The 27741-nt window shown below is 48.4% G+C and overlaps 1 protein-coding gene and 1 long non-coding RNA gene across 3 annotated transcripts; one reads left to right on the top strand and one right to left on the bottom strand.

Moving 5' to 3' along the window:
• Window positions 1-1748: 1748 nt before the first annotated feature.
• On the bottom strand, window positions 1749-17607 carry LOC147994662 (uncharacterized). Its single transcript, XR_015685893.1, has 2 exons — window positions 16973-17607; window positions 1749-4494 (listed from the first exon to the last, which is right to left on the bottom strand). It is a non-coding gene; the product is annotated as an uncharacterized LOC147994662 (long non-coding RNA).
• Insig1 (insulin induced gene 1) lies at window positions 17001-25457 on the top strand. 2 transcript variants are annotated; one of them, XR_015685803.1, is made up of 5 exons: window positions 17001-17433; window positions 19168-19305; window positions 20156-20322; window positions 20751-20850; window positions 23620-25457. XR_015685803.1 is itself a non-coding variant. In NM_022392.2 (5 exons), exons 1-5 carry the CDS (start codon window positions 17076-17078, stop codon window positions 23647-23649), a joined length of 780 nt encoding a protein of 259 aa, NP_071787.1. In that variant the 5' UTR covers window positions 17028-17075; the 3' UTR covers window positions 23650-25242. The 2 variants fall into 2 exon arrangements, 1 of the variants encoding a protein (NP_071787.1); NM_022392.2 differs by having other exon boundaries at window positions 17028-17433; window positions 19168-19292; window positions 23620-25242.
• The last annotated feature ends 2284 nt before the right edge of the window (window positions 25458-27741 follow it).

The following is a 27741-nucleotide window of genomic DNA, read 5'->3' as shown; positions in this document are numbered from 1 at the left end:
ATATTTCTCAGTCACTCTCCAGGTTATTTTGTTGAGACAGGGTCTCACTAAGCTTTCTGGTCAGCAAGCCCCAGGGGATCCTGTGGACTTCACCTCCCCGGGAATGAACTTAAGATGCATGTCACCACACCTGGATCCAAACTCAGGTCCTCACGCTTGCAAAGCAAAATACTTTACGACTGAGCCATCTCCCTAGCTTGCCACATTCTGTCTTTAAAACCAAGGTAGTCAAGGTTTTAGATTGCCAGCAAGGGCCTAAGAATGTTGTCTGGATTTTACAAATTATGTCACAAATCCAAAGAGAAAGCCAAGTGGCCCAAAAAAAAAAAAAAAGAAGTGGACCATCAGGATACTGGAGTGCTGAGCAAGCCTGAGAAAGTCGTGTGTGTGTGTGTGTGTGTGTGTGTGTGAGTGTGTGTGTGTGTGTGTGTGTGTGCATGCATGATACAGTTAATGGACCAGGCATGTTCTATGCTGCAGGGAACGCCACAGAGAGAGTACAAGCATCCCAGCAGAAAACATGGCTCTCTTGGATGGCCTCTCGGTTGAAACAGATTCAACTCACATCTCTTTTTAAGACAGCTGTCTTCTGCGCTTTACTTCAAGGAAGGAGGATCCTGGGGTCTGAAGCTAGCCCAGCTGGTCTCCAAGAGTAGGACAGTCCTCTCTACCTCTATCCTGTTTCTGAAGAGACTGTTAGATTATGGGCATTAACCTGCTTCATTTCCTTGGAAAATGAGCTCACTCCAACACGGGCTGATTGACAGGCCTGGCACTGCACACACTTCTTAACTTCCTGCTCCTCCTCTACCATTCACTGCTCTTGCAGGACTTTCTTGGTTGGCAAAGTCTCTCTGAAGACAGTCTTTGCTCTCAGAATTGTTTCCTTCTTAAACTTATGAACATCTTTCTGCTGGTACCTATAATCTCAGGTTTCAATTAACTTATAGAAACTTTGCAGATGTTTTTTCTTTCTTTAAGAAACCTTGGCCTCTGCTTCCTCTAACTTCCCTTTGGGAGGGGGGAAAAGGGTGTCTCTGTCTTGCAAAAGTGTCTGCTGCAAAGCAAAGCAAACCACTTACACGAGCTTTCTGTGACTGCTTATTGGCAATGCTTGACTTGGGGTCTCATGCAGCCCCAGCTGGCCGGTGAGCCACACAGCTAAGGATGACCTTGAATTAGTAATCCCTGACTCCACCTCCCAGACTCAGTTGCATGTAACCCAGCATACACCTGAGGGTTATTTCTGTGGGGAGTAATGAGTCTTCTTTTTATCGCAGCTGGGTTTTCAGTGAATTAAAAGGTTTAGAAGGCACTAGAGAGATGGCCCAGTGGTGAAGAGCACTGGCTGCTCTAGCAGAGGTCCTGGGTTCAGTTCCCAGCAACCACATGGTGGCTCACAAACATCTGTCACTAAGTTCTAGCAGACCCAAAACTCTCTCTGGCCTTGGCTTCCCCGGGCACCAGGCACACACGTGCATGCAGGGGAAACATTCATACAAATAAAATAAAAATTAAATTAAAAACATTTTAATAAAAAGGTAAGAGGGGAGCTTGGGAGGTGGTTCAGCAGTCAAGAACACTGATTCATCTTCCAGAGGACCTGAGTTCAATTCCCAGCAACCACTTAGTGGCTCATAACCATCTGCTATGGGATCCAATGCCCTCTTCTGGTGTGTGTGAAGACAGTGACAGTGTACTCATATAAATAAAATAAGTAAATTTTTTAAATGTAAAGGAATACAAGATTTTTCTGTTCTGTTTTTACTTTGTGTTTCTTATGGTGGTACAGGCAGAAGACAGGGCATCATATGCTATGTAAGCCTCTATTGTGGAATCACACGGCACGGCCAGCCAGATTGTGTCTTTTTATTTTTTATGTGTGTAGGTGTTTTGTCTGCTTACATGACAGTATACAACATTCATGCCTGGTGCCCTTGGAGGTGGGGGGTTGGAGGGATGAGGTGTGGGATCCCTTGGAACCGAACTAGAAATGGTTGTGAGCCACCATGTGGGTGCTGAGAATCAAACCTAGGTCCTATAGAAGAGCAGCCTGTGCTCTTAACTACTGAGACATCTTCCCAGCCCCCAAAACTTGATATATTTAATAAATATCTCTAGTTGTGCAGAAGGCAAAGACTTTGAGTTCAGAGCACCCCAGGATTAGATGAACCCCCAGGAGCTGTTGAAACATGGGTTCTGAGGAGTTCTTGGTAGGTGTGAGCCTCAGCTTTGCTGAAACCTGTTGACCGACAGACCTGGGACAGCAGCTGGGGACAGCCATCCATGTTCTGAACACTGCGCTCCTCTGTTTCCACAAGCATTTTCCTGGTGTCGATTATTAAGTCCTCGGCTGTGGACCCTCAGGGTAGAGTAAGCGTCTGTTACATACATGTCATCTCAGCACATAAAACTGGTAATAAACCATGTCCTACAAAACTACTTTTCCTTGATGTTGTAACTAGCAGTTTAACTGCCTAGCAGAAGAACCAGGATCTTCACCCAGGAGGCAACTACGTTTTCCTTGGGGGCAAAACAAGTGCCAGTGACAACAGATGCCAAGTGATGCTGAAAGAATGAGTGTACGCAAACCCAGGCACAGGAGAAAATGGATTTCTGACAGGACAATGTTTACCTGAGGCTTACCTAAGCCTGGTTTTGAATCAGCCTACATCCTGCATCGGGGCCACCAGCAGAGGGCTGGGGAAAATGTAAAGTTCTGGGCTGTCTTAGCCTCGGGGTTCAGGTGTAGGACTTGCCATGGGTTCAATGGCTGAATATCCTTCTCTGAGGCCCACAGACCTAGATCCCAGTTTTGAAAAGCCCACTTTGGGGGGTTCTTTACAAATCATCTACTCCCGGGTAACTGCATGTGGCTGGTGCCTCAGTTCAGACAGAAACGGTGATGTTTATCATTGCCAACTGGACAGGACCTAGAAGCACTGAGAGGCAAACTGCTGAGCATGACTATGAGGATCCCCTAGACTGGGTTTGCTGAAGTGAGAAGCACTACTAGTGTGGGCTATCCTGGACTAAAAACAGGAGGAAGTCCGCTGAGCTCACCGTTCTGCTTCCTGACCACAGGAGCCTCACACTCAGGCTGCCACACCTCCCCTCCTGTGATGGCATACACCCTCAGGCCAAAATAAACCCTTCCTCCCATAAGTTGATTTTGTCACAGCAACAAGACAAGTGACCCTTGCAGAAGACACAGACCTTTGTATGTCACCTTTGACATCGGGCTTCTCTTTTTTCCATTAAAAGAACGAGTGAATAGGCAGAAAAACAAGATCTGTCTCCACTCGGAGTTCCCTCCAATCCGTCCCAGTCAGCTACAGTATGTTCTCTTTAGAACATTCTATTTGTCTACAAGGGTGAGCTGTGAGGACTCAGCCAATCAGGGCAGCAGTCCACTCCTCACCACCCCAAGCTATTCTGACCCAGAAGTAAAGTGCTGCCAATAGGTGAGAGGCAGTGAACTTGGGCTAAAGGGTTCATTGTTCCTGTGTAACTCATTTTTCCAGCACTCCTGGGTGTCACCGAAGCTAGCAGACACCTGGCTGGCCCCCAGGTGCCCTGAGCCTATCTACTCTTGATTACAAGCGGGTAGGTCCGGTGCAGCTTGTGATGTCCCGTGGCAGCCACACCCCCAGCCTCCCAGTGGGCCTCCCCTTTGCCCTCTGGTCAGAGAATAATGATGACCTTGAGAAGGAGGCAGAGAGGCTAATCTCTTTTTTTACTCTCCATGCTAGAAACTTTTACACCCTTATCTAAGCATGAAATCAGTCCAAATTATAATTCCTAGGATTCTGCTTATTGTAAAAATTAAATCCATGGCCTAGATTAAATTGCTATTCAGCAAAATTTAAGATATAGCAAAACCAAAGTAAAGGAGACACTAGTGCATATTCTGGCCTTACTTATTAACAGCACCGTCTTGCTTTAAAACTGCTATTGGATACTGAACACCACAGCAAGGCTGAAGTGCAGCATGAGTGGATAGCATCTCTGAGGCTAGCGATGGACCAGGGCCCTCACGTCCTAAGCAGACCAAGCCTGCTAAGATGCACCCTGGCCCTCCTTCATATCATTTGACATCAGCTCTGGCTAAATAATAAGCAGATGGAGTAGGAGACACGGCTCCATGGTTGAGAATACTTGCTGGTCTTGCAGAGGTCCCAACACCAAAATGGTGGCTCACAGACATTAAGATTCCAGCTTCAGGAGATCAAATGCCATCTTCTGGCCTCCAAGGGCACCAGGCATGCATGTGGCAGACATACATATACGCAGGTAAGACCTTCATATAGATGAAATAAAATAAATCTAAGAAACATTTAAATTATTACATTACATAAAGTAATGCATTCGAGAACACAGGTAATCAGTGGATGAAAAGCACATCAGGAGCCATCTGTCTCTGCGCAGTTGATGGAGGTGAAGATAGGAGAGGCTCTAGTCATATCTTGCACACAGCGGCGTCAGTGCTGAAACCTGACGAAAGAAAAGAAAATAACAGATGCAGTCAACCTTCCTAGTACAGGACCCTCACAGCCATGCCTCCAGTCAACCTTCCTGGTACAGGACCCTCACAGCCATGCTTCTGATTCTGGATTGTATGACATGGGTCATGAACATCCAAAGACCTAAAGCAGGCTGGGAAATCCATGATACACACAGCCTGTAGAGCCAGTAAATATTCTCTAAAGTCCCAGGAGAACTGAGTTGAAAGACAGAACACAAAGTAACATAGACCCAGGGAGGTGACCCAAATCTGTAATCCCAGCATTCCAGAGACTGAGGCAGGAGAATTGATGCAAGCTTGAGACTAGCCTGAACTACAGTGAGCCCATATCTCAGAAAATAAAGAAGACAAATAATGCCAGTCACCAAGGTCTGGCATTATTTTGGACGTGACTTTGCATGAGTAAAGTGGGAAAACAGTAGACTAGCTACAAAACTACTGGTCAGGATTATTCCATGAATTTAGGGCCAGAGGGAATGCTTAAGCTCTTGTCTTGACCTTTCCCCATTTTCTGACTACTTACAATAACACGTGTCCTTCCTCTTTCTCCTCCTCCCTTTCTCTTCCCCATCTTCCTTCTTTGGGAGACAGTGTCTCATGTAGCCCAAGCTGGCCTCCGGATCCAAATGTATGAGTCTGATCTCTTAACTCTCCTGCCTCTACCTCCCCAGTGCTGAGATCAAAGTTGTAGGTCACTATACCTGGCTTAAGCCAAACTTTTTTTCCTTTAAAAATCTGTTTGTTTTCTGTCTTTATGTAAATGACTATTTGCCTATATCTATGTGTGTACCCGTGGACCTGTGGAGGCTCCTGGCATTGGAGTTAGGGTAGTAATATCTGTCTGATCTGAACTGGGTCCTCTTCCAGAGCAGCCGGCGCTCTTAACTGCTGAGCCAACTCCAGCTCCTCCCTTCAGACTGTTAGTCACGTGTTCTGTTAGGAGCGCCGACACTGCCGGTGTGGCTGGAACTCGTTGAATGGACAGTGTGTTTCCTCTCTATGGAACTTAGAAAATACAGTTTCTAACCCAAAGCTGGAGTTGGTTTGCGTGGTGTTCCCAGTCCTGGAGGTTACAACTGGTCCTCCCCGTGATCTCCTCCTCCAAATGGAAGACAGTCCGGAGTGTACTAACTTGTATCCCTCATAAGGGTGTGTTGAACTCTTATGCCATGTGTTCTGCTCACATAGTGTTCACATAAGCTCACAGGCTGAAGGCTTTATCCCTGATGTACTGTATACAGAGGTGAAGCTTCGAGGAAGCAAGTTGGCTTATAATTTGATGGACACTTTGGTAGTAGCACTTATTTGAAGAGAATGGGACCTTATGGGCTACATCTTGTTTCCACCCCTTCCCAGCACCCCTTCCTGAATGTCACGAGGCCAACAGCTTGACCCCCTTACCATGACACGGGAACAAAGTAACAAAGCCAGCTGACCAGGGCTGGACATCAACAAGCAAAACATTCCTTTCTTACTTGACGTTGTTTGTGCTTACGACTGGGTTTTTAATCACCCAGAAAACACACCTCTAGGTGTGGCTGTGTGTCCACAGAGATTTAATTGGAGAGGGAAGATCTGTCCTAAATCCCTAGAGATGGGTCCTGTGGGCTGGGCATCTGGCCTGAATAAAAAGAGCCAAAGGAGAAAGCCAGATGAGCACTGGTGTTTACTGTGGATATGATGTGTTCTCAGTCCCTGTCCACTACTGTAATCCCTTCCCTGCCATGATGGTCTGCATCCCCTTAAACTGTAGACCAAAATAAAGCCTTTCTCTTTAGGTGGTCTCTTGCCAGTGTTTGATCAGAACAATGAGAAATTAACATACTTTTCTCAGGCATTTCATCACAGTGGCTAAAAATCTAACAAAAATCCTGGTAACTGCAAAGTGACTTTGTGAGAAGTGGGGTCTCTGAAGGTATGATGTGCTGAGATGGGCGGGTGGGTACTTGATCCAATCTGATGCCCATTGAGAGGAGAGAGCTGAACAGAAAGAACACTGAGTGTAAACACAGACATGGCAACAGCAAAGCTGGAAAGAGTTCAACCGCACACGAGGAGCAGGGACTGTGCCAGAACCCTCAGAGATGGTGAGGCTGGGAGGACCCTCCCCAAGCCTTGGGAACACAGGCCCTTGAAGACCTATTGTGCTTATTATGTCAGAGTCTTGTCCCTCAGACTGTCCTAAGATGGTCAGGTGTCTCTGCTGTCCTAGGTCTAAACACCCAGGGCGCTATAGTTGTTTTGTTACCATACCAGCCGGTCCAGCAGGCCTGTACCACTGCAGAATTCTCAGCCTTCAGAAGCCTGTTTCCCAAGTCTCGGAGCCATCCCAGAGAACCTGAGTCTGAACAGAGGGTTAACAGGCTTACCCAGGCATTAGATCTTTTTCTTGCTGAGAGGGGAACAAAGGTGTTTATTCTGCTAGACCCTCCCAAGACACAAAATTCCCCTGGATCATTTAAGGAAAGACACAGACTCAGCCAGACCTGAGAACATCAGCAGGTGATGAAAGAATAAGACGGGCAGCCTAGGAAAGCCGTTCACACTGCTGGGGAAAGAAACATGGCTGGACAGCCTAGGTAACTTGAGAGCACCTCAGAGCTGAGCTAGCCAGGAGTCCATACCTATCTTTCCCCAACTCCTGCCAGCACCTCCTCTAGCAGGATTCAGGGATATGTTCAGCTGTAGGTCCTAGGTCAGGTAGGCAAGATAGTGAAAGCAAGAGTAAGTGGAGATCACCAGCATGGGTGAGGGGGGCTTCTGTGGTCGCTTACCCCTAGAAAAGTCAACCAGGGACAGCCACAGATGCAAGGGAGCAAGAAATGCTGATTATGCACTCAACTGTGAGCAGACACTAGCCTTCAGTCTAGAGAAGAAATGCAGGGAGTGAGCATGGGAGGTAAGGTCAAGAGATACCAGAAAGGAAGCTTCAAAAGAATAGGGCTTTGATGAAGATCACCCTCCATTCCTTACCCATAATGCTCTGCTAACCTTTCTACTCACGACCCCTTTTCACCTGAGAAAATTTTACACTACCTCAGTGTGGTGGTTTGAATGAGAATGATCCCCGTAGGTTCACATGTGGAATGCCTGGTCCCCAGTTAGAAGAACTGTTTGGGAAGGATTAGGAGGTGTGGCCTTGTTGGAGGAGGAGTATGTCACTGGAGGTAAGCTTTGAGGTTTTGAAAGTTGAGGTCAGGCCCAGTCTCTGTCTCTCTCCCCTACCCTTCTCTCCACCTTTGGCTTATGAAATCTAAGTCCCAGCACCTAGCCTGACTGCTGCTATGCTCCCTGCTATGACAGTTGTAGACTCACCATCTGACACCAGAATTCCTCAAATAAATCTGGTCATGGTCTCTTCACAACAACAGAAACATAACTGAGACTCTAGGGCAATAACAGGTATAACAATCAAACATTTACAGAGATATTTCTTTTCAAACAATTCTTTTTATACCTCTAATTTATTGTCTCTTAAAGAGAGAAGCAAATTTACATACTAATGAGGTGGCTGTGCTTGCTTATGTTTACATAAGGAATTGACTTATGGCCAGACATTTGGAGCACAGGATGGAGACCATCTTTGGTGGTTTCCAGAGGTGCGTGATGCTTGTGTACATTTGTGTGCAGTGAGCACTTGCGTGCACATCTGCATCTGCACGAGTGCATTGATATGTACACCTGTCTACAAATGCATACGGAGGTCACAACACTGATGTCAGGTTTCTTCTCTCTCTCTCTCTCTCTCTCTCTCTCCACCTTATGTACTCACCCCTGGATTGACAATCCAGTGACTGCAGCTGGCTGCCTTGCTTCAGGGAATGCTCAGCTCTGTGTCCCCAGCACTGGAGTTACGGGCCCACTAATGAGGCTCATCTGACATTTAGTGAGCACCGAGGTTCAAACTCAGGTCTTTACTTATACACAGCAAACACTTTATCCACTGAACCATATCCCCATCCCAGATGAATATTTTGATTTTCTAATAATCAGTACTAAAGTCTTCCCTTCACATAAATATAGAGTACATATTCTGCCCTAATCCAAACCCACCATTCATCGATCAATTGTTTAAAAATCTCCAGTCAACTCAAACAGGAGTTTTTAAAATCAAAAAATCCAACCCAAAGAAACATCACTTTGATACAGCCTAAGGAATGATGGCAAGAAAACAAGGTTTGTTTCCTGAAATTAAATGGTTGTATAAGAACAAAGACTTCTGTATGTACAGAAAAAACACAAGTCACAGCATACAACAATCTCAGACCTGCGTAGAGTGTTTGGCATTCTCTGTTCTCTGGTGCTCTGTGCTGTGAGAGCATGAACAATGAACTCACAGGCTTTTCCCACCATTTTCCATTTTCCCACCACTACCCACTAGTGGCCCATAACTTCAAACACGCCCATCTAACAGCATGTTCCTCACATCCTCCCTTACCCATTCTGTTCCCAGCCCTGTCTACTCTTGCCCAGACTGATCATGATTTTGATAGCATCCCTGTCAACCCAGACTAGAGCTGGCAACCTCTACTCTTCCTGTCTCCCTGAAGAGGCTCGGACCTTCAGTTCCACAGTGACCCATCTTGTATGTTGTACAGTCTGCCTTCTCCATGACTAACATTCATCACTGGCCTGACCTCTTAGGGCTCCATCTCCTGATCCTCAGGGCCCACCCTGAGTCCAACTGAAGAACAGGATGTGGTCTTTCTACTCTCCTTCTTCCTAGATACAGGAACTGACATACACAATGGCTGCCTGTATTATTGTAAGACTCCCCTGCCAATAGTTACTGGGAAACTGACAGACTAGAGGAAGCTGTACACTGTAGAGTACTTCAGAGTTCTTAGAGCCATTGTCTTCCATGCAGCCCTGAGTACACTCTAGAGGGCTTAGCAGGGTTAGTTCTGAGAATGGTGTACCCTGGCCACACCCTGCCTCCTAATCAAGTGGAAGCAAGAACCTGTGTCTACCCCTAGGGCCATGCACCAGGGCAGCCTAGAGACAACCAGAATCTCTCTAGGTCTCATGACTCAGCCCTGAGGGGTGTGATAGTTTACCAGTCCGTGACCTTCATCTTGGGAGACAGAGTGGGAGGCATGTGTCCACTCCCATATTTTATACAGCTCCTCATGCTACTGGACTAGCTCCTTCCTGCTGCCCAGATACCTCCCCATCACAGCCAGGTAGACTCCAAGTCGTAGCCTTCCTTCCGGGCTGCAGAGAGCATGAGAGAGGATCAATCTGCATACCCCCCTGCTAATAGCAGCAGCCGGCAGGGTACGAGCTGCTTCTAGAAGATATCAGTATGTGCTAATACTCAGCAAGCAACCTGGGTCCCTCTCCTCAATCAGACACAGACTCATATGCCAGGACCTATGAAGGTCACAGACCATACAGGACAAACCACCATAGCCCAGGCCTGGACTGGTGCTGCACTGACAATGGAGACCACATGGCATATTTAAAATAACACCTGCCAATCTTGTGGTTCTTGCTTACAGTCCGCATAAGCCGCTGCAGTTTCCCAAGGGATAGGAAGTGGCTGTGAAACAGGAAGTCTGTTATTAATCTCAGGATTAACTACTTAAACAACGCGGAGCTTAAACATGACCTTGAGCCTGTGGTATTGATTTGAGTGCATGCTAGCTTTCTTAAGGAGACAGGAACAGGGAGGAGAGTATGGTCACCTCTATGAGAAAGGGGAATGGGAGTGTCTGGAGTACCCCTGGCTGCCTGGCATGACCGTAACTGTGCATGTGCCTGCTTACATCCTATAGCACAGACTTAGGCCTGGTTAGCACGTGACCACAGAGAGAAAGGATCCCAACTAAACTACCATCAACAGAAGCAGATGAGCAAGAATAGTGTCGGGGATGCCAGATCCCCCACACTAAAAGCCATGCTCCCTGGCACGACGCCCAGGCTTCCCCTCAGCTTGTTTTTCCAACTCTCTCTCCTTGCTCAGTTCTTGGAGTCACATAAGCAGAGGCTGCTTTCTGCCTAACTGGGTTTGCTGGCTCCTCTGTCCACCTACTGGCTGGCACTCCTCCCAGGCTCTCTAGTGGCTAGGGTTGAACTTGAGCCTTATACATACCAAGCAGCTATGGCCCTGCTTCCATTCACCACATCCCATCTTTTTCTTTCTTAAAAGTGAGTTGCCCAGGATGGCCTGGAACGTGTCATTCTCCAGCCTCTGGAGTTGGATGACCAGCCTGGGCCACCACTCTGGCTTTGAACTTCCAGGGCTCTTGGCATAGCTTAAACAGGAGCCAATGTGCTGCGATTTGACAGACATGCCGCTGGTCCTGACACTCACCCTGTAAAGTGTGGCCTGGATGGCAAAGATATGTGCCAAAGCCCCCAAGACGAGGTAAGGCTCCACTCTATCACCCCTGGAAAGCCTCAAGCTGCCTCATGTTGAAAAATTATGGACTTAGAGGACACACACACCTGCATCTGGGTCCTTTAGATGCTTCTGATGTAAACATCAAGTTCTTGGAGATGACACAATCAATAGTGAGAGGGACAAGAGGAAGACATCCTGAGCCGAGGGAAGCAGGGAAGGAGTCAACAAGGGCAGAAACAGGTCTTGCTAGGGGTACACAGCCCCTCACACACTCTAGACCCCTGAGATGATAGAATCATATTGCTATGAGCTGCTATGCTTCTGCCCATCTACCTCAGCAGCCACAGGCAATTCACGGCTGGAGTATTTGAGCTCCTGACATCTGGTCACCTAACTGAGCAATAGGTAGGGAGGGGAAGGAGCCTGTGAGAGAGAAAGGAAAGGGAGAGGGATGGAGAGGCCGTTAGACCTGGAAGTGTGAGGGAGGGAAGGTGCTAAGGGTAAGAGGGGAGCAAGGCAAACCCCACTACTGCTCATTGCTCAGGCAGAGCTGGCTCCTCCTTAGTTGGGCTCATTTGGAGCCTGAGGTTAGGGTAGACACCTCACCTTTCCTTGAGTGCCAGAGGCTGGGGGACCAGCAGAAAGCAGACTGGTTCTGCAGTCTGTGCTGTAGACCCAGACATTGCTCTACACCTCTTTGCTGCTGCAGCCCTACCCCAACAGAAACTCGCCCCTGTCCTGTACTGGAGAGTTTGGAGTTTATGCCCCCTCTGCTGCTGAGGGGGATCTGCCCCTCTTCTCCCCTAATATGGGTGGTCTCTAATTAGGGGAGAGTGACCTCATCCTAGCTGTCTGTTTCTGTAGCTATGCTGTGTCCAAACAATAGTATATCCCAAGGGTCCACAGAGGACACTAAGTACCCAGTACCTGCCACCTTTGTCCCTGCCACACTGTTAGCCCCTGGCTCCCAAACCTGCTGAGAGCCTCTGTCAGGCACATTGGCCTTCAAAAGCCTTAGTCAACCACACCTTGCCCTCCTGGGCGGCATGCAGGCCAGCAGCCCAGCCCCAGGCTGGTTTGGACTTTGTCCCATATCGGTAGCATCTTCAACCCCACCCCAATATGGCTGGGCTCTTTACCAGCTGCCCACCTGGGACCTGAGGTGTCAGGTCGTTTCGATGGTTCGGATGGGCTGCTGCACCAGGCCCAGCAGCTGTCAGAGGGCAGAGCAAAATAGCCTGGGCCCACCTGTGCTAAAGTGTCAACAAGCTGAAACTAAACTGTTCTGACTTCCAAGAAATCAGGAGGCAACCGCCAAGTTCTCCAAACAGGCCCTTCCATAAGTCCCTGCCTTAAGCCTTGCACCAGTTAATCCTTGCAGACCGTGCCAGAAGGCAGTAGTGAGTGTTAAACAATCCAGTGTCTTTCTTCTGCTTCCGCTGGCCTCAGTCTGCCTGTCTTTAAATGGCCTCCTCTGCCATTCTATGGTTCAGGTGCTGCCTGCTCCCAGAATCGACAGCGCAGAAGCAAGTAACATCGGGAATCTAATTCCACACGGCTTCCTCCTAGGCTAGGGGCCTCTTCCCACCTGCTGTCTGCTTCTCCTCCACCTCACAGGGCTTGGGGCCGGATGTGACCCTATTAATTACCAGGCCCCAATCCTACCTCCCTGCTTCCACGGTCCTGCTTTTCCTCTACCAGCAAAAACCCAGGAGGCTGTCTGCTGACCTAGAGAGTGACACAGAGTTACCACACCTTGCAAGTGACATTGCAGTCACAGTTCTCCTAAAGCCCTCCACCCTAAGAAATCAGCTCCCCGCCCAACCTTCCCAACCTCTGCAACCTCAAATCCCCAGTCTGCCATCCCCCACCATCAGCACTTCCTCCCTGTGCTGTGGTTTTTTTCCTGGAGAAGTGTGAATAAATGTTCACTCATCCCAAGTAGGGCAGTGACTACAGACCAAAGAAACTATCCCACTGAGTCTAGATTAGAGCACCAGTGAATCTATCTATTCGGGTTAATTATAGGAGTGTGGATGACATAAAGTTGTCACCAAAGCACCCACTCCAGGCTGCAAAGATGGCTCAGTGGGTAAGGCGACTGCCCACCACCAAACCTGACAATTTAAACTCAATCCCTGGGATCCACATTATAGAGAGAACCCACTCCCAGAAGTTGTCCTCTGACTTCCAGATGCTGTGGAGTGAGCACACGTGTACACACACGCACACACACACACATGCACACACACACGCGCGCACACACATGTCTTTAGTTCTTATGGCCTACTCCAGCATGATTAAAGACGCACAGAATCTGCACCTCTTGAGCTCTGCGCATGCTTTGCAGACATCTCTCTCCCTCCCCAGAAACTGCTTGTATCTTAGATCTCCACATGGGCTCCATGAATTCCTAAGCCTCTCCAGCTTTCTGAGACTTGTGGTCCCACCCCTGCCTCCCTACCCACCCACAAGGCAGAGTTTCCCATTTTCAGGGCATAGCTACATAACACTCCCTGAGAAAAAGCCTTGTCCCTTGGCTCCTGTCTGTCCCCAGCAGACTTAGTGGCCAGAGTCAATCTGCTCAAGCCCCACAGCTACTGGACTTCCTCTCTCTTCCCTCTCACCTCTTCACAACCAAGAGGGGTCTGTGCTGTGACAATCCTGTGACTTTCCCTCCCAGCTGCCCATTACCTCCCGGGGACCCTCATAATGTGCCAGCGGGGCTGCAGAACAGTGTGGAGGTCCCTCTGAGACCTTGTGAGTCTACTCCTGCCATTCCATCCAAGAGAAGAGGAAATGCACACACAGAGTTATGCACACGTCTTTACTGCAGCAGTATTCATAATCACCAAAAAGCAGACACAACTCAAATGTCCATCAGCCAGTGAAGGGGCAGACAAAATACAGTACACTACACAATGGAATACTAGTCAGCCATAAAGAGAAACAAAGCATTATTGCTGAAAGAACCATCAAAGACCACACACTGAATGATTCTGTTTACAGGAATGCTCAAGAACCGGAAGCTCACAAAGGCAGACAGCTTCATGGTGGCCTGAGGCTGGGAAAGGCTGAAGGGGTAGCCGTAACCCTGAGCAACGCTGCACACATTCTGAATACGTGCACAACTACTTGACAGAGAGAGCTGTATAGTATGTAAATGGAGTTCAACTCAGAAGAATTTCGTGGTTATCCGGAAACAGGTTCTACTGTTATCAAATGTGACTCCAGAACGCACGCAGTATGGGGACTAGCAGGATGGCTCAGTGAGTGAAAGCCAGCACCCCAATACCTGGGACCTACATGGAAGGAGAAAAGCGGCCCCACAACCTCCTCTGACCTCCAATCACACATAACAAACAAATAAATGCCTATAAGCCAGAAACGGGGTGACGAAAGGTAGTTAGGAAAACCTGTTGTTCTCCCATAGTACCCAGATTTGGCTCCCGCACCCACATGGTGGCTTATAACCATTTGTAAGTCCAATTCCAGGAGACCTATGCCTCCTTCTGGTCTCCTACACGCATGTGAAACACACACATATATTCACACACACATTAAAAATTATAAATCTTCAAAAATAAAAACTAAAAAAAGCCCATACATTCCCGAGTAGAAACATATTTAGAAATTCATACTTTCGGTGTCTTAACAGCGTGTGCGTGTGTGTGTGCGTGTATGTATGTGTGTGTGTGCGTGTGTGCGCGCACGCGTGTATGTGTGTGTGTGTGTGTGTCCACGTGTATCTGGGTGCATGTACATGGAGGTCAGAGGTAGACATCAGAAGTCATCTTCAGTTGCTCTCCACTTTTTTTGAGCCAAGGTCTCTCCTCTGAACTCAGAGTTCACTTTTGGGCTATACCATCCAGCCACCATGCTCCATGGTTCCTCCCTAGTGCTGGGACGACATGCACTGCTGTCTATGTGGATCTTTATATAGGTTCTGGGGGATCAAACTCTCCTCCTTATTCCTGCTCAGCACTTTACTGACTGAGTCATTACCTTGCCCCAAATAGCGCTCTATTTTCTGAACAGTCTACAGTGAACAAGGGGTGAGGTTACATTAAAATGGCCAATCTGTTTCCTTATCTAGTCCATTTTAAGAATGCAAGTCACAAATGATTATTGATATTATCCCAGAAAGAATGGTAGGGCTCTAGATAAAAAGCAATGGGTGCCTGTGTGCTCCCAGGTAAGCCCTCAGTAGTTGGAAGCACTTGCTTCAGCAAAGCTGTAATGATTAACAGGAAGTGGTACAGTGGAGGAGCTCCACCTCAAACACATCTCCCTAGCAACCCCACTCATCCTCAGGCCCAGGGATGGGGACCCCTGATCTTCCATTTCCAGTATGCATAGGAAAACTAGCAGGCCCTGGAACAACTGAGGACACCCTTGATAGGCAGGATGCATCTCCAAGAGCCTTAGTCCCATCTCCTCTCTACTGTCACCCTATGTAACTTCATTCACTGGATGTGAGGGTAAACTGCTCATGAGCCCACAGCAGGCCCCATAGGACCCCAGAGAAACGGACCACAGGGTATATCCTTTATGGTCAGCAGAGCACGTTGGTCTGTGTACCACAACAGCCACCATGGCTTAGGACCACAGCTTGCTTTGTTCCAGTGCAGATGAGATGGCCAAGCAGCAGCAGAGGTTAGACTGCATTAATACTGGCTTGGGTAAACAGAAGAAACGACCAAGTTGGTAACAGAGCAATTGTCAGAGGCAAGCAAACACAGAATACATAAAGTATTATTAGAACCTCTAAGCCTGCCAGCAAGAACTATAACAGGGGGAAAAAACGTGGGAGGGTCTGTAAAGACAAGCAAAACGGCTTTTGAAAAATGGACCGGATTACATCTCAGTACTCACAAACAAGATGCATGGCGTTGGGGCGTGGGTGTAGGGTCGGAGCTACAGCCTGTCCCATCATGCCAGCTTCCTACAAGTGACTGGCATGTCTGTTCCTTAGGGCCAAGTTTCCTGTGAGTGATGTGTCTGTTCCTTAGGGGCAAAGTTGCGTGTATTTACACAGGTGTCGCTTTCTCAACATCTGGCTAGAGTACTTGCAGCTGATGAGGGGTGGTAGCGACAGCACCTGCTACACCCCACACCCGACTCACGGGCCTCTAACAACTTCCTGTCAGCTGGAACTGGGCAGCCCCTCCTGCTTCTTAGTGTCAAAAAGGCTCCTGTGTCGCTGGAATACAGCATACAGTACTGATGCCCACCACCCGTGTGTGTGTGTGTGTGTGTGTGTGTGTGTGTGTGTGTGTGTCCATGCAACTTCACATGCCTGAACTGGCCAGAGTGTGGAAAATGGCCAAGACCCAAATCACAACATTTCCTTGAAGCCAAAACTGCAAGCCCTTCCAAACAATGCATAGAACCACCAACATGGCTAAGAGAGGAGTGGACAGATTGTGAGGGAAAGACAGCCGGGTCCCCACAACCGTGTCACGCTGGGAAAGTGACAGCCCCCATGAACTCTGAGTACAGCCTGCTTAGGAGGGTGACTTTATTTTACACTTTTGGCACAGAGCCACACTCCTTACCTAAGGTCACACACACGGTGCCTTTTCAGGCCTGTGGCTTTAGCCCATAAGGTCTTGGCTAGGGGGAGCCCTGGACTGAACTGTGAACTTGCAGACCACCTGCCACTAGCCACCAGTCCAAGGGATCCCACGTCTTTTGAGCACTCAGGAGGGTTTACGCTCTCAGTGTGCGCCAGGACCATGAAGGAAAGGATCTGCGCGGACCGCTTTATCTCAGAAACCGAGGTCCGGCAGCGCATTGCAGGGCAGGGCTGGGTAGGGCAGCGTCGTACCATCTGACTCGCGAGCCACCCGTCCTGGTGCCCGCCCCGGTGCCTCCCCGTATAGCGCGCGCTTCAGCGCGTGCCGGGCACAGCCCCACCCCCCGGTGGCGTGTGCATACGTCATATGGGCCGCCCTCCTCCCATTGGCTCCCGCGGCCTCACCAGACCACGAGCGGACTGGCGCGCGGACAAGGCGGGGCCGTTGGAAGATACGCCCTCAGCAGGGCGCGCGGGAGGCGGATAGGCTGGGTGAGATCACGTGGCACCGGCGACAACCCACCTTATAAGCGGAACCCGCGCGGGGCCGCGGCCGCTCCTGGGCCGTCCGGGCGCGCTACGCGTGCTTTGGTGGCGTGCACCTCTCACGGTGTGCCTAGCCGCCGATGCCCAGGCTGCACGATCACGTCTGGAGCTACCCAAGCGCGGGCGCTGCGAGGCCGTACAGCCTCCCGCGAGGCATGATTGCGGCGGCCCTCTGTCCGCAGGGCCCCGGAGCCCCCGAGCCCGAGCCCGCGCCCCGGGGCCAGCGAGAGGGAACCGCAGGCTTCAGCGCACGACCCGGCAGCTGGCACCACGACCTGGTGCAGCGGAGCCTCGTGCTCTTCTCATTTGGCGTGGTCCTGGCTCTGGTGCTCAACCTGCTGCAGATCCAGCGGAATGTCACGCTCTTCCCGGACGAGGTGATAGCCACCATCTTCTCCTCCGCCTGGTGGGTGCCCCCGTGCTGTGGCACGGCAGCCGGTGAGTGTCCTTCCTTGTTCTTGGAGAGGGGGCAGTGAAGGGACACGTCAGCTGTTAAGTCACCCTCGGTACAAAAAAGGGAGGACGGAGAAGGTAGGGAACCCCAGACGCTGGCGAGCGACAGGCGGAAGTTGGAGGGACTAGTGATGGAGATGAGGTCAGGAGATAATTGGCAGTTTAAGTGGAGGAGTCGCAGATGTCTTGCTGAGCCAGAAGCCAGGATTGGCCGTCTGGAGAACTGGTGAGGGCAGCACCACGCGGCCATTGGCTGCCTGAGCAAACGTGCTACCTCGCTGGATAACTGAAAACAAACCATCACGTGCGCTCAAGAGGCAGTTGCCAGGGGACAGACTTCTCCGGCCTGCCTTCTGCAGATAGTGCTTTGTGGCTGGCAGCCAAAAACCCTTTGGAACTCTGTGGCCCAGTAGACTTGGGACAGGAGGAAGAGAGGAGCCTTTGGGCCTAAAGACACCTATGGTGTCACTTCTCAGGCCTAATGAAACTTGTGACAGTGCCTCAGACATCTTTTTTCTTTCCTTAATTATTTTGCTGGTTTTGCCAAAAATGTTGAGTAATTACAGCCCAACAGATCCCTGCATACCTTACAGTGTACAGCAGTGACAAACATTTGTCACCCCCCTCAGCCCCGCTTGTTTTTGTCCTGTGGAGGTGGGCAGTATATGCTCTCTGGTGGACCTTCCTCCAGTCTGGTGAGACACACCTGTACCTGTAGCCACAGGACAGCAGGAGCGCTGCCGCTCTGCTTTGAAGCCAGCTTTTATTGACTGTCTGCCGATGCTTTATACGCTGGGCTTGGTGCTGTGCTGTAGCTGAGTCATGGGTTAAGTGTAAGGAGCAGGACACTTGCTGTTGATTCCCAAGGCTGCTGTTTTGGAATGGGGGTAGCCCCTACATGTTAGGCAAGTCATCTGCCACCAAACTATTATCCCCAGCATTTAATGGTTCTTTGGGGAATAGGTGGAGATTTGAATTCTGCTTTTCATAGGACATAAGATTTGGTTCTTTGAATTTGAAAGTTTATCTTCAACATGAAGCATCACGTTTGTGATGAAAGTTTGAAGGAATTCCAGGAGTATGTGAAACGTGAGGCTGAACTGGTAAGCTCTACCATGAGAGGGTAAATGCCTCTCATACCACACAAGGCAGAATGGTAACCTCATTCTGAGGTCTTGAGCTTAGCTGCAACTCACATAGGCCTTGTGTCCACGGGACCTCTCCCACTTGTACTAGCTACAGTCCCTTCCTTCTTGTGTGTTAGTCTCCTGGTCTTTTCTGGAATGCCCAACTGTCTAAATGCTGCTGTCTAAATGCTTACGAGTCCAATCTAGGTTTGTGACAGTTCTAACTCTGAGAACCACAGAACCTTCTCTGCCCTTCTTTACTTACATAATCCTCATTTCACACATGAGGAAATAAATTCGAGGAGGCTTGTCCACTCAAGGGCAGCCTGGGACTGACAGCAGAGCTCTCCCTTCTTGGGGCCCTGCCCTCCTCACGGTGTGAGACTTGTCTTCACTGGGGCCAGGTCAAGGCCAAGAGAAAGCAGAGTGGGGTGGCCTTCCCAGCCTTTTCTTATGTATATACACAGTAGTGCTTTGTGCTACAGGTGACAAACTGCCTAGGAAAATGAGCAGTTTGGATCGGCTAATAATGACCACACAAGGACTGATTTTCACTAATGTGTCCTAATCCTGTTTTGTTTTTCTTTAATAGCTGTTGTCGGCTTATTGTATCCCTGTATTGACAGTCACCTGGGAGAACCACACAAGTTCAAGAGAGAGTGGGCCAGTGTCATGCGATGTATCGCGGTGTTTGTTGGCATCAACCATGCCAGTGCCGTATCCTCAGTTGGTATCTGTGTTCAGAGGATCATCTGGGTTGTAGCAGGGCCTATTGCTGCTGTGACCAAGTACTGCTGGTGGCCACCTCATTCCTGCATGTCAGAGTATGGCTTAGCCTTCATTTAGCAGGAATTCTGGGGTTCCATTCCTAGGGCCTTTGGGCTAACACCAGAAGCAGAGGTTTACTCTGCTTCTCAGTTCCTGTGGCACAGTGGACTTTCATCCTCACTTGCCTTCTACCCACTGCTGCATTATTCTGTGGTAGTGAGAGCCCTGTTCTGCTCTCCGTCACAGAAGTCCAAGGCTGGTCAGGAGGTCCCCAGGCTTCTACTGTCCATAGCTGACATACATACTCCCTTCATGCAGTATGCTGTGGTCTTGTGCATTTTCTATGAAATGGTCAGTTTGATGGTAAACTGTTCACATGCTAAGTTCCTAGAGCAACTTGGAGTAAAGGATACTGTTGAGTTGTATACCCACTTGGAGGCCCTTTCCGCTAGCCAGCTCTAAGAATGCTGGTTGACTCACTGAATTAACTCACGTCCCTACTGCCCACGGAGACCACATGGAGGTAGTGACGCTTATTTCTGCTCACTGAGAAGTAAGGGAGGGGTAGAAAGAATGTCTTAGTAAACTCGTGGCCAAATGCCAACCAAGTCTCCCAGTGTCCAAAGGTTCACAATTAGAAGCCAGTGCCCTGAGTGTAGTCCTCCCTCGGGGTCTCAGGATTGTTCATGTGCCATCATAAGCAGTCATTACTGTGTAGTGATACGTCCTATGAGTAGTTCTAGGGCTCAGGGGTCTGTTGTTGTTTTTAAATGATAAACTGTGAAATGTTTCCTTAACTTTTGGGTCACTAGAAATTAGATTTCGCCAATAATGTGCAGCTGTCCCTGACTCTGGCAGCCCTATCCTTGGGCTTGTGGTGGACGTTTGATCGATCCCGAAGTGGCCTGGGGCTCGGGATCACCATCGCCTTCCTAGCCACGCTGATCACTCAGTTTCTTGTTTATAATGGCGTCTACCAGTAAGTGTGCATTTAGAATATTATTTTGCTTTTATAATAACACCTGTTAAATGTAAATGTTTTTATGCAAAATAACATGAAAATCTTGAAATGTTTTTTCTCAATGTAATTGAAAACTCACCACCCAGCTGGGTGGGGGAGGGTGGCACACACCTTTCATCCCAGCACTCAGGAGGCAGAGGCAGGAGAGTCTCTGAGTTCAAGGCCAGCCTGGTCTACAGAGTGAGTTCCAGGATAGTCAGGACTACAGGAGGGAAAAAATAAAACAAGTCACCATCGACAGACAGCTCAGTGAGAGGAAAGTCAGGTGACCATAAAACATGATGCACTTGATAACTTTAGCCCACAACTGTCTCCCTTGCACACATTATGGAAGTCCTGATCACGGACTGCCTGAGTAGTAACGGCTGTTTCGTTTTTCCCCCTAGGTACACGTCCCCAGATTTCCTCTATATCCGTTCTTGGCTCCCTTGTATATTTTTCTCAGGAGGTGTCACAGTGGGAAACATAGGACGACAGTTAGCTATGGTAAGTGCTGCGGTTGCTGTCTTTGGACACATACATTGTTGGTTTGTGTCTTCTTCAGATTCATTAGCAACAGTTTATGTTAAAAATAAAATGGTGCCCGGCTGGGTCCTCCCTGAGTTACAATACATAGATTTGTAAACACTTGTCATACTAGAGAGCGACCAGAGTTTGAGAATGCCTACATGCATTGCTCTGTGCTCTGTGGTTTCTCTGAGTTCATCGGGCCACTAGGCAGCCACATTTGTCAGGAGTTCCCAAGCATCTGTTAGCAAAAGCAGTGGATGCAGACGATGCTGCAGTGGTGGCCCTTGTCTGGACAAACCAGGCAGCAGCTTGAGTCAGCAAGCACGGCCCTGCCAGACAGCACCTAAACCCATGCCCAGGCCAGGAATCATCCAGAGATCTTTGGAGCATGGCTTGAAAGGAACCATCTTGTTTGAGTACTGCCTCTTCCCCCTGGGAGAGAAAGCAGTGCCATCCCCCTCCTTATATCCAGGGCCACTTCCGAGGCAGTTGGGCAGCTGAATCCAGAGTCTGGTAGCAGGACTCTTCAGCAGGCAGCAGTTGCCACTTGAACACTATAATTTTAAAAATAAATGTGGACGTTAGTTCAAGTAAAGAGAGCTTTCCGGAAAGGTGACTAGAAAGAGACGCTGTACACAGAGATGAGCTCTGGAGTGTTCACTGAGTGCTTTTCTCAGTATTTGATGCTGTTTTTAAACAGTCAGCTGACACCCACTCATGAGGTTGAATTTGAAGGCCACTTGGATATCTGACAAAATACAAGTCATTGTTAAAGGATAGAACTTGAGGTGTCTTTCTCTTCTGTTCCTGCTAACCCTCTACCAATCGCAACCAGTCAGAACCTGAGTTCTGTTATCCATAACAGACAGTTAGAAACCCTTTCTCATTAAAAGTCTCGTAGGAAGCCAGTCTTGTCAGATCACACCTGTGATCCCAGCACCCAGGAGGCTGAAGCAGGACGGGCTTGAGTTGAGGCCAGTATGAGCTACACATAGAGACATTATCTTGAAACAAAATATTCCTCCCGTCCAAGCTGGATTAAAAATAACAAATCCATCTGAAAGCATGAGGGCACTTCTCCTTCTCACGACTGCCTCCCTTGCATCACACCCTGGTGGTTATCAGTGGAAAGAAAGGGCTTCGGGTGCCTCTTGTTTTGAGATTGGTTCATAGTCTGGCAGAGAATTTCTTGGGCTCTTGGCCTAAGTTGTCCACAAGCAGATTGAGTAGTTTCTGCCAGAGAGGAGTTGTGACTCTGGGGTAGCCTCTGTGGAGGCCATGGCTCTTTTGTCTGTCCTTTTAGGAGGTCAGCATGCTTGGGGAGGAGCGGATACTGATGCATGTGGGTCTGTATACCTGGAGATGACTGACAGAGGGGTGGGCTAAGCAAGCTTTGGAGACTGTCCTTCTAGGAACCCTGCTGCCCTCCTACTGTTTGTCCAGCCTCTCTGTTCCTGCGTGCAAGTCTCCTGAGCCTGGTTATTCACAAGGGCACCCGAGCCAGGGGCCTGCTTATAGCACCAGAGCAGTTCTTCTGGGCGCTGGCGTTGTTTTCTCTATGTGCCCTTTGTTCCATGTGTCTGAAATACAGCAGGCTCTTCGCCAGCCCGTATGTTCAGAGAAAAGGAATGCCACCATTTCTAGAATCTGCAGTTGTTGCTGTTTGCATTTAAAAACTTTTCTTAAAGTCAATTTTCAGATAGCAGCCAATTGTATATCAGCTTCTTGTCAGCTCACCTCACAGGACACTACCTGTAGAGCTTGCACCCTGCTTTTAGATTGAGTTTGTCTCTCCTGCTGTCTGCTGATGATGTCCATTGTTGTTATTAAGGGAGCCCTCAAGCTGTGAAGCAGAAGCCATTATTACTGTATGGAACCTGATGTTTGTTCACGTGTGTGCATTTGAACCATGCTACTCACTAGTATGTTATCCGATCCTGTAACATAAAGCCTGTGCCTGTCCTTCGTCCTGCAAATGCATATGAGGACAGTCGTATACAAGTTTGTACCCACCTGCAGCCTTGCTGTTTTGTATTGCACTGCTAGCCCTAATGGGCAGCCCAGTGCCCATGTTCCAGTGAGTCTCAGCCCATAGTTTTGTAGAATCAGTAAATAGTATAATTTGGTGGCTTGATTTTTCTTTCCAAGTAGCTTGTCAAGGGTCTGACTTAGGTTAGATGTGGTACATGCCTTTAATCCAGAATTTGAGAGACAGAAACATGGGTCTCTTGAGTTCATGGCCAGCCTGGACTATACTCAATAAGGAAGAAAAAAAAAATACCTAAACTACTTTAAGTTTGGGGGAACTTTGTTTTCTAGAAGGCATGCTACACTCCTAGGTGGCTTGACTCCAATCCCTTTTCTATCCATCACAGGATCTTAATGTTATTCTCTAAGGATGGCTGCTGACTGTGGGAGACCTGAACCCACAAGTAGATCCCATTTAAAATAGTACCCTCATTGCACCGAGCCAGCTCTTGGGTGCATCTGTCTACCTTGGTGTGGTCGGCAGTGCTCTGATAGTGCTCTCTCCTGTGCTAGAAGCTTAGTCACATATTGTTACTGTGCATAACAGGCTTTATGGAAAGGCATTAGCAGCACCACTCTCTCTGAGGTAAGGATTGTTGTAACTTTGTAGGGAAGGGTTAGGTCTGGTGGAGCTCACCCTGAGCCTGTGGCCAGCCCCAAGCAATTGTTTAGGCCCCATCATTGGAGCGCTGATTTTTCTTTTTCTTTTCCACACAGGGTGTTCCAGAAAAGCCTCACAGTGACTGAGTTTGAGCACATGATTCAGGGCGGAAGCAGAATGTGGAGACACTGGTCCTGGGTGTGGTGAAGAGGATCTTTTTCTCAATGTTCCATTTAGACTGGGCTGATGATAAATGACTCCTAAAGATGCGTTCACGTAGTCTAAATAGCAAGTGGAGGCAAGGACTACTTACCTAAAGTCTTACCTTGCTCACCCACCCTCACACCTGTCTGCACTGGAACATTCTATCCCAGGCTGTATGTGAGAGTTGGGTAAGGGGGCCGGTTTCCCGAGTATTAGATTTCACTCATCATTCAAAGCAAAATGCCATATTTCAAAGCCTTGAATCAAAATGAATTACCAACTAGCAGTTTTATATCAGTGCCCAAAGGAGAGAGGTTGATGGTGCTTAACAGAGATGAAGTATGTGCAGTAAGAATATTTATCCAGAATTAAAATATAGGGTTGTGTAAAGAGGGGCTAAGGGCAGCAGTAAGTTGGAGGAAGATCATGCTCCCCGGAGGACCCAGTGCAGCCACATCTCCAGGTCTCGCTCAGGCTGGCGCTCACACGTGGGTCTCATCAGTGTGGGAACTATGCTGTTTACTGACAGGAGGTTTGTAGACAATCTTACTGACAGCCCAGGACAACACAAAGTCAGGATTCTGCATTGCGATGCTGGACTTTTCATCTCAATTTAAGTGAAGTTTTATCCAAGATCTGGACCATCTAAGAGTGAATAGCTGTCTGCTGTTTCAGTCGTAATGAGCCGAAATTGTGTCTCTGTCACTCCAGAGTGGAGAGGACTTTTCCACAGCCCTATGGAGCTTGCAATCTGTGATTGCCTTGTAAAAGGTTGAGTGTGCACGTCACTGCGTTCGGTGCGCAGTGTCCTGTGTGTGTTGGACAGCGTAGAACACATGGGACCTTGCAAGTATTGGGTCTTCAACTTCAAGTGCAATGTGTATGAAACCAATCTGAGCCTTGTATTCTCTTAAATATTTATTATTTTTTTTAACCGCGCGAGCTGTTCTGGAGAAGGGTTCTCGGGTCATTTCAGAGCTGTGTGGAGGCACACTCAGCAATACTGTGTCAGCCGTGACGCTCCCCAGTCACACCCTCCACTACACCCTAGTCCTCTGACATACTCCAGGTTTGTAAGTTTAGTGATTTTTACTTACAAATTTACCCTTTTTTGCATTCTAAAATGTGTTTGTTTTAAATTATATGGAACTGACTTGGTGAGGCAGTCATTGGTCCCCGGGCAGGCAGAAGCTCTGCCTGTGGGAATCGGGTTTGGGTTCACTCTTGCAGGGCTCCTCATAGAGGCTTTGCTTATTTTGTTTTGAGGAAAATGTCTGGAGTAAACCTTTGTTTTCTGAAACTACTTTAGCTAAAAGAAAATGGGTTGTTCTAGACTTTGGAATGGTTCTTAAAGTTTCCTGGAAATAAAAATAAATGATTGGCACTTCAAAGACATTCTTTAGCCAAGACTTCAGTGTCTAGCAGAAACCACAAGTGACTAGAAGAGCAAGTGATCTTGGTGATGCACTTGATTGTATACAATGAGTATTTTTTCTCTTAAACTGGAAATAAATCTGTTAGAAATAATGTAGCCAAAAAAAAAAAAAAAAGGTGAATCTGAAGGATGCTTTTGCCAATAGTTAGAGCAGTTACACTGAACCAAAGTGACTGAGTTTGTACAGACGGTAATCCGTACCAAGCACACTCACTGTCCTGATCTGAACACCCAGCAAGGTTCATGTCCGTGCTAAGTTTGCAGCATTGTGTTCTTTTGCATTCTTTTTTTACTTTTATTAAAGGTTCAAAACCAGCTTTGTATTCCTGAGGTTTTCTTTCTGAGGAGACTGGCGCTTCTGCACAGAGGGTTGGATTTATGGGGAAAGGAGTTGTTCCAGTGTGATGCAATTTTGACATAACCTAGGGTGTTTCTTATATGGTAGGAGCTAAACAGAGCCCAGCAAAACTTAACCACTGCCCGTACCTCTACTGGTATGCAGAGTGACGCGGCAGGTTATAACGTGCTCACCTGCTCTGGCAAGCTACTGGCATCAGGGTTTGGGGTAGAGTGACTATGTAGAGAAGCCTCTGGTTCTCCCTGTGCTGAAACACAAAGCCTCCACCAGGCTTAACACAAAGATCCCCTCAACTCCAGAGCACCTTGCCGTGCTTAGCACAGCCCAGCTGCTGGAGCTTTGGGCACTTAGCACCGATGGCCTGTTGCTATGGCAGTTGCCCTAGTGCATTGTAACATGGACCCAAACCATAGGTTCCCATGGCATCCAAGTCAGGGTTGACACAGCAGTCACGGGATGTTGGAGTGCACATTCTCTGGCTGGACACCAAGCATTTGCTGGAGGGAACCTAGCGTGTAGAGGCTCAGCAAAGGGAAGCTCACTCTAAACTTTTTTTTGCAGGCTAAGCTTCACCTGAAATTTTACTGCTCTTTGTACAAACTACCATCTCAGGAAAGGCACAAAATGAGGTTGACAAAATACTCCTACTCCACTGAAGCCTTGTGAGAAGCCCAGTCAGTAGGGACTCAGGACGGACTCTAGCAACAGCACTTACCAAGTTCTTCAAATCTCTGTGCCCTTACATGGAGAGATGCCTAACAGATTTAATTGTCCTATACATTGTTAAAGTATGAAAAGGATGGCCAGCATCCACCTGCCTCTCTCACCCCCATAGAGCCAGACAACCTGTAGCTACAGCCCCTTTCCCCTCAAGCTTTAGCCTCTGTGGTACTAAAACCACACAGCCTTAGGGTCAGCACAAAGTCACAACAAAGACTCAAGTGCTCCAGGAAGCTAGCCCGTGCCCAGCCCACCTGCCTTCTGGTTTATGCTTGAGTTTGGGGGAGGTTCATAAACACAACAGATGTCAGCCCGCTATATTACCAGACAAGAAAGGCTCCAGAAATAGATGAGTCCTGATACCCAAAGAATACTCTGGATTTTCTCTTAGATACTTCTAAGACATACCTGAATATGTTTTTTGGTTTTTTTTTTTGTTGTTGTTGTTGTTGTTTTGTTTTCTCGGAGCTGGGGACCGAACCCAGGGCCTTGCGCTTGCTAGGCAAGCGCTCTACCACTGAGCTAAATCCCCAACCCTGGATATGTTTTTAAAGATTTATTATTTATAATATGTGAGTACACTGTAGCTGTCTTCAGACACACCGGAAGAGGGCATCAGATCCCATTACAGGTGGTTGTGAGCCACCATGTGGTCACAGAGAATTGAATTAAGGACTCTGGAAGAGCAGTCAGCAGATCCATCTTCCACCCCACCCACCCACCCACACACCCCTGAATTTTCATATTTACTGAGACAATTGTCAGCACCTGGGATGAGGAAGGACGAATAGCAAAGGGAGGGCAAGAGGGGCTTAGTCCATTGCTCGGGTGTGGGTGTTAAGGAAGGAGCAGCAGTCTTCAGGCTAGCAGCCAGTCTCAGTCCCTGGCTGTTAGGAACATGAGAAATAAATCCCCAGGCCCTCTCTGGGTTGTCTGAAGGAAGAAGGAAGCCAAGTCCAGGAAAGTGTCCCTGTCTCAGGGTGACTAGCCTCCACTCTTCATCTAAGGACAGAAGTCTGCATCATACCTCTGCTGATCTCACTGGGATTAGCCTTGCATTCTGGGTTAATTGCGCCTACCTGAAAAAGAGGTTCAAGTCCCAATCTCCTAACAGCTCAGACTTGCTTCCTATAGAGTCCTTTTACAATAAACATCCATTCTAGAGAACCCTGACTAATGAAAGGCCACCAGGGTGACCCTAATCCTAAATGACTGGTGTCCTTATAAGGATAGGTATTGGGACACAGGGCACTGATGGGAGATACCATGGAAACCTGTCTTGGTTTGAGTTTCCGTTGCTGTGAAGAGAAACCATGACTCTCACAAAGGAAAACATTTAATTGGGGCTGGCTTACAGTTCAGAGGTTCAGTCCATTAATGGTGGCACATAGGCACATATGATGATGGAGAAAGCTGAGAGTTCTAACCTGGATCGGCAGGAAGAGACAGACACTGGCCTGGCTTGAGCTTCTGAAACCTCAAAGCCCACCACCTAGTGACACTTTTCCTCCAACAAGGCCA

The sequence above is a fragment of the Rattus norvegicus genome, chromosome 4, assembly GCF_021556685.1.
Source record: "Rattus norvegicus strain SHRSP/BbbUtx chromosome 4, alternate assembly SHRSP_T2T, whole genome shotgun sequence".
In the NCBI taxonomy this organism is placed as follows: Eukaryota; Metazoa; Chordata; class Mammalia; order Rodentia; family Muridae; genus Rattus; species Rattus norvegicus.
The sequence above is the reverse complement of the archived record's forward strand: the minus strand, read 5'-3'. Positions and strand labels throughout refer to the sequence as shown.

What these genes read in the sequence shown, in the direction of transcription:
- Insig1 (NM_022392.2), top strand. Translation starts at nt 17,076, where the DNA reads ATGCCCAGGCTGCACGATCACGTCTGGAGCTACCCAAGCGCGGGCGCT. An exon ending in GTGCTGTGGCACGGCAGCCG is followed by an intron (nt 17,434 to 19,167) that starts GTGAGTGTCCTT and finishes TTTCTTTAATAG; the next exon opens with CTGTTGTCGGCTTATTGTAT. An exon ending in GCATCAACCATGCCAGTGCC is followed by an intron (nt 19,293 to 20,155) that starts GTATCCTCAGTT and finishes TTGGGTCACTAG; the next exon opens with AAATTAGATTTCGCCAATAA.